Below are 6,969 nucleotides of genomic sequence, written 5' to 3' on the forward strand. Positions count from 1 at the left end.
TAAAGTACGAACGTTAACAGACTTGACAGAAGTAGTGTCGGCCACACTCCAGCAGCCTAGCGGACCCTGATGGATCTCCGGCAGTGCTTCACCAGGTCCCCGTCCCTGCAGCTTGTGCCACTTCTTCCAAGGGGCGGGGCTGCCCCCCTGAAAATTGCCGCCCCAGGCTAACGCCTTGTTTGCCTGGCGGTAAATACGCTGCTGATTATAGTGTCTACAACCCAGCATGGCTCTCAGCACATCTTAACCTCTTCCTGCCCAGCCCTGGTATCCCTTTAATAGGGTCTATACACCCGTGGGGCTAGGAGGATTGGACGATCGTGCAAACACTGTGAGTGGCTCTCACAGTGGTCACATGATTGGAAGCCAGTCCCACCGACCATTACGATGAACCAAGAGCTGTACTTGACATCTTGGTCACTGTGCTGGAAGCGTGCAGCGTGCTCTCCACACTGAAAGCTCTACCACCTATGACAGGGGTGGGCAACTGTGGCCCTCCAGCTGTTGTAGAACTTCAAGTCCCATGAGGCATTGCAAAACTGACAGTTACAAGCATGACTCCCAAAGGCAGAGGCATGATGGGACTTGTAGTTCACCAACAGCTGGAGGGCCACAGTTGCCCACCCCTGACCTATGAACATGTATGGTGTGTGAACATTAAAGCCCACTGTCTTTGCTGCAGCGCATACGCTTCAGTCCTCATGCACGCGGGATGTTTTTTACAGCGGCTGTTTTTGGCTTTTGGCGTTTTTTTCTACAGCCAGTAACCCCCCCAGCATGTTCTCCTAGGTGTCCGTACACACGTAGACTGGAATCAACGTTTTTTGCCTGGAAAAAAAACAGAACTAGTGGGATTCTAGAGGAGTCTTTTAGCTGTAAAAATGCTCTAACTCTGAAAAACGCGGCAAAACTTGGTAAAATGCTGCAAACCGGCGTTTTTGGACTTTTTTTGGTAAACAAAATGCTAAAAAGCGCAAACGCAGAAAAACGTGGGTAAACGCTGTAAAACGCCACTAAAAGCTAATGCAAAAACACTAAAAAAAATCTCACATTTTTAACATGACTTTACACAGCTAACATTACCAGCGTTATCAAAACGTCCCGTGTGCATGGAGCTTTACACATAGCTCCTAATTGTCCCTGATTTGGAACAAAGTCCCTCTTTCCTCCTCATTTGTCCCTCATTTTGGTCTTATCTATAGAGTTCAGGGGCGGACTGACCATTTGGAAACTCGGGCACTGTAGGGGGCCCCATGAGATGCCCCTGGTACCTTTTTCATAGGCTTTTTTGAGTTTGGGCAAAGACACAGGGGCCCCATGATCCCCTATTGCCTGGGGGCCCCATGAGTTGTCAGTCCGCCCCTGATAGAGTTGTATATAAAATACACTATTTAACTTTCAAAAAGGGCAGCACAGTGGCTAAATGGTTAGCACTTCCGCCTGGCAGTGCTGGGGTTGTTGGTTCGAATCCCAACCACGCCACCACCTGCCTGGAGTTTGCATGTTCACCCTGTGCCTGTGTGTGTTTCCTCCGGTTTCCTCCCACACTCCAAAGACATACTGGTAGGTTCATTGGCTCCTGTCTGAATTGTCCGTAGTATGTGTATGTATGAATGTGAGTTAGGGACCTTAGATTGTACACCCCTTGAGGGTTAGGGACCTTAGATTGTACACCCCTTGAGGGTTAGGGACCTTAGATTGTACACCCCTTGAGGGTTAGGGACCTTAGATTGTACGCCCCTTGAGGGTTAGGGACCTTAGATTGTACACCCCTTGAGGGTTAGGGACTGATGTGAATGTACAATATATATGTAAAGCGCTGCGTAAACTGATGGCGCTATAGAAGTACCTGTAAAAAAAAAAACCTTTCATCCAAGTTCTAAATTGTTTCATTTGTAAAAAACTGTAGCTGCTGACTTTTAAAAAACAGCCACTTACCTGTCCCTCAGTCCCGTGGTGTGTCCCCCGCAGCCCGTTTCACTGGCCGTCCTGTATTCCAGGCGGCCGGCATCTTCATTGTGAGCACCCGGTTGTGACAGCTTGCGGCTTCACAGCCCGGTACCCACTGCACATGTGCGAGTAGCGCTGCGCTTCATGAATGGTCCTGTAGTCTTCTAGGACCTGTCACGTGTTCCAAAAGACTACAGGGAGGGGAAAGGACTCCTTCCATTTCTGATCGCCTGAAGTGGGAGCGGGTACCCGCCCCCCAAATGTGCCAATCCTTAATGGGGTGCGGGGGAGCAGTCCTTAAAGCGGAACCTTTTGGGTGGAGCTCCGCTTTAAGGACAGTCAGGCTGGGGAGGAAAGGGCCAGTTGATGCTTGATATCCTCCAGCCAAGAAATGAGGCGAAGCTCTCTCTGACTTGCTGCACACTATGAGAAGCTCACGGTCAGGATCGGACTGACAACTTATGGGGCCCCCGGGCAATAAGGGATCATGGGGCCCCTGTGTCCTTGCCCAAACTTAAAAAAGCCTATGAAAAAGTTACCAGGGGCATCTCATGGGGCCCCCTACTGACCCCGGGCCCTCGGGCAGTTGCCGAGTTTCCAAATGGTCAGTCCGCCCCTGCTCACGGTGTGTGGTGAAATCAGAGGAAGCCATGTCAGTCCAGGAGAGGAGCCGGTACACCTGGACAAGCCTGAAGGGGAGGCTGGAGGGAGGATTTAAATGCAAAATCTGTTACTGTATCTTTTTATTTAAAAATAAATGGACTGGATTTGGTCTTTAAACTTTTCCCAGGCTTTGAATCCATAGAGCGTTGGTTGTGTCGAGCCGCGCGGAGGTGCTCAGAGCTGGCTCACAACAGACCTGTCAATCTGTCCGCTGACAAGTATTAACCTGTTACCAAAAAGGAAAAAGCCTGGGGAAATTTTTTCGAATGACTGCAAAGCCAGCAAGTCCTTTAAGACTCCTGTAACTAGACACCTTGAATCCTAAAATGCAGCTGATGCTTCTCTCCGTCTTACCTGTGTGATGCTCCAGTCCCTCTTACCTGAGTGTGTTTTCTTTTTCTCCCCTTTCTCTCTCCTCCCCTTCCCACCGTCTGCAGTCTCAGTTCAATCTGCTGAACAACACCATGGATCAGAGCATTGGTAGCCGAGCAGCTTCCACCAGTCCGTACAACCCAGAGCACAACTCGAATGTCCCCACACATTCTCCCTATTCCCAGCCCAGCTCCACCTTTGATGCCATGTCGCCCGCACCGGTCATCCCTTCCAACACAGACTACCCGGGACCGCACAGCTTCGAGGTCACCTTTCAGCAATCCAGCACTGCAAAATCGGCCACATGGACGGTAAGTCACCTCTCGTGTGTACCTGTTTTTCTCTGAATCTTTATGTATTGATATGTATATATATAGTGTTGGGGGGGGGGGGCAGCCTTTCTCAAACTTCTCAACACAGAGGAACTCTAAAAATAACATTCCGGTCTCAGGGAACCCCTGAAAATGACCATATCTACAATTCATGACACATCAACGTGATGGTCAGTGGGAAGAATGCTCCTTACCTTTGTGGACATTGGGAGGAATTTCCCCTTACAGATAGCTACAAATATCAATGGTATCAGTAGGAACTTATCTGAGAGGCAGAAATTGCTCTAGGAACCTCTGGAGGAACCCTGGCTGAGGAACCCTGATCTACATTTTCCATATATTACCTGTATATAATATGGGCTACAGGCTGGCAGCTAATCTTTATCAGGATGAATCGGTGAATATTGGATTGAGTACAGCATTACCAGAGAGTTTTAATTAATATATTGAATTTGAGGTGGTAATGCCTACTCTGCGAGCCGTTGGGTGGGAAACAGAAGGGACTTAGGTGTCCTTACAGGAAGGAGAGTGGTACGGTAGTGGTTAGTTGGCAAAAGAGCGGGTCCTAGCAACCTTTGGAGGAACCCTGGCTGAGGAACCCTGATCTACACTTTACATATATTGCCTGTATATAATATGGGTTACAGGCTGGCAGCTAATCTTTATCAGGATGAATCAGTGAATATTGGATTGAGTACAGCATTACCAGAGAGTTTTAATTAATATATTGAATTTTAGGTGGTAATGCCTACTCTGCGAGCCGTTGGGTGGGAAACAGAAGGGACTTAGGTGCCCTTATAGAAAGGAAAGTGCTATGATGGTGGTTAGTTGGCAAAAGAACAGGTCCTAGCAACCTTTGGAGGAACCTAAGGGTTCTATGGTACCCTGGTTGAGAAACTGGGTCTAGATACTGGAAATGGGCCCGTAGTATTAAATTTGTGTCCTTTCCTACAAAGGGATGTGGGGGAGAGCTCTAGGTTTTCTCCAAAGTTCTTCTGAGCCTTTGTAAACAAGACGTGATGGGCTGAGCCAACTGTACAAATCCTTGAAGTTGGGAAACCACAGCATCCAATGTCATCAGAGTTTTTAAGCTGGCCATGCATCCGTAGATTTTATCTATTTTAGTTCTTATTTATTAGAATTTCATTCTTTGCAAGAAAAATTTCCATCCTTCAATTTTCTAATAGGTAATATGGGTCAAAACCATGATCACTTTCGAATGTATTGATAAAAAAAATTGAACGAATGTTCTGAAAAGGTAAACTTTTGAACAAAATTCTAGTGGTGTATGGCCAGCTTTAGGGTCAGTTTGTGGGTGGACAAAAAGTCATTCGTGTCGCAATGTATGGACGTGCAAGGTCAAAGACTAGCAACCAAGTTTGTAACATTTTCTGTGGCAATACATCAGATTCAAGCATCGCCAAACCATTTAGTGTAGGGTAGATGAGAGGTGGAAGCTTCGGGGCAACTTGTGACCTTGGCTGGACACTTCCTACAAAACAAAGGTAGTAGGGACATGGAAGCTTTGGGTAACTTGCAAAAGAGGGGAACTCTCCTGCAGATAGAGGGACACTTATCAACTATACAGCTCTTGAATATTTGAACAAATTTCTACTGGTGTATGGCCAACTTTAGTGTCAGTTTGTGGGTGGACAACAAGGAATCTATAAGGCAGTGTATGGATGTGCACGGTCAATAACAAGCAGCCAGGTTCATAACATTTATTTTAGCAACACACCAGATTCGAGCACCGCCGGATCATTTGTTGTAGGGTAGATGAGAAGTGGAAGCTTCGGGGCAACTGGTGACCTTGGCTGGACACTTCCTGCAAAAGAAAAGTAGTAGGGACATGGAAGCTTTGGGTAACTTGCAAAATAGGGGAACTCTCCTACAGATAGAGGGACACTTATACAGCTCTTGAAATATTTGAACAAATTTCTACTGGTGTATGGCCAACTTTAGGGTCAGTTTGTGGGTGGACATCAAGGAATCTATAAGGCAGTGTATGGATGTGCAAGGTCAATGACAAGCAGCCAGGTTCATAACATGTTTTTTTAGTAACATATCAGATTCGATCATCGCCAGGTCATTTGGTGTAGGGTAGATGAGAAGTCGAAGCATCGGGGCAACTGGTGACCTTGGCTGGACACTTCCTGCAAAACAAAGGTAGTAGGGACATGGAAGCTTTGGGTAACTTGCAAAATATGGGAACTCTCCTACAGATAGAGGGACACTCATCAACTATGCAGCTCTTGAAATATTTGAACAAATTTCTACTGGTGTATGGCCAACTTAAGGTCAGTTTGTGGGTGGACAACAAGGAATCTATAAGGCAGTGTATTGATGTGCAAGGTCAATGACAAGCAGCCAGGTTCATAACATTTGTTTTAGCAATACATCAGATTCGAGCATCGCCAGATCATTTGGTGTAGGGTAGATGAGAAGTAGCAGCTTCGGGGCAACTGGTGACCTTGGCTGGACACTTCCTGCAAAACAAAGGTAGTAGGGACATGGAAGCTTTGGGTAACTTGCAAAATATGGGAACTCTCCTACAGATAGAGGGACACTTATCAACTATACAGCTCTTGAAATATTTGAACAAATTTCTACTGGTGTATGGCCAACTTTAGGGTCAGTTTGTAGGTGGACAACAAGGAATCTATAAGGCAGTGTATTGATGTGCAAGGTCAATGACAAGCAGCCAGGTTCATAACATTTATTTTAGCAACACACCAGATTTGAGCACCGCCAGATCATTTGGTGTAGGGCAGATGAGAAGTGGAAGCTTCGGGGCAACTGGTGACCTTGGCTGGACACTTCCTGCAGAAGAAAGGTAGTAGAGACATAGAGGGTTTGGGGTACCTGGCATAGAGGGACTGTCCTGCAGGGAGGGGACACATGTCAACTGATGACTGTGGCTGGACACTTCCCACAGAAGAAAGGTAGTAGGGACAAGGAGGATTTGGATACCTGGCAAAATCGGGGGGCTGCAGGAGGTCAACAGATATCAACTATAAAGTTCTTGAAATGGGGCAATACAGGGAGTAAATATAAACTAGGAGCAGCTAATCTAGGAAAAGGAAATGAGGAAAATGTATTTTTGCTTATGGCAGCTCATCAGGATCCTTGTTTTATTTTCATTTTGGGACCTTCAAAATAACAAATAAAAGCTAATTCAATGCTTCAGGAAAATTGAACATTTTCCAATAGAAATCTTTGATTGTATATTTATCTCTACTGTGTTTCAGCATTTTGGGTTCTTACGAAGTTGAAATCATTTAGGTCGGTTACATTTTTACCTGGTTTCTGTGTTTTTAATGGCGTTTCATGTAGTGACCTTTAGATTCTCTTATCACTGTCTATAGGTCAGAAAATGCAGTTGGCTTGTTAAATGAATGCTGAAGTAAGAATAGCTTCAGGACTGGCCACTTAGAGATCCTTTCCATTCATGCTGAGCAGACTGATAGAATGGTGTTGAGAGAAGGTAAATCACAGCCACCGTGCAGTTGTACAAAAAACATGATATAATAGTTCCTTATCAAACACTAAATTAAAGTGTTACTAAACCCACAACAGTAAAATCAGTCTGTAAAGCATGCTTGTTATACCCACTGTGGAAGCTAAGGGGTTAATCCTCCGCATCGTGTAAAAG

General features: G+C 45.9%; 1 protein-coding gene across 1 annotated transcript in view; it reads left to right on the forward strand.

Moving 5' to 3' along the window:
- Positions 1-6,589, forward strand: part of LOC149432949 (tumor protein p73-like) — a 154,370-nt gene extending 147,781 nt beyond the window's left edge. Inside the window, exons 4-5 of the mRNA XM_089664777.1 lie at positions 3,051-3,296; positions 6,566-6,589. Coding sequence (XP_089520903.1) covers positions 3,051-3,296; positions 6,566-6,589 — 270 coding nt within the window. The remainder of the gene's footprint in view (positions 1-3,050; positions 3,297-6,565) is intronic.
- The last annotated feature ends 380 nt before the right edge of the window (positions 6,590-6,969 follow it).

Source organism: Staurois parvus, unplaced genomic scaffold (genome assembly GCF_062004578.1).
Source record: "Staurois parvus isolate SC_StPar_1 unplaced genomic scaffold, SC_StPar_1.0 ptg002035l, whole genome shotgun sequence".
Lineage (NCBI taxonomy): Eukaryota > Metazoa > Chordata > Amphibia > Anura > Ranidae > Staurois > Staurois parvus.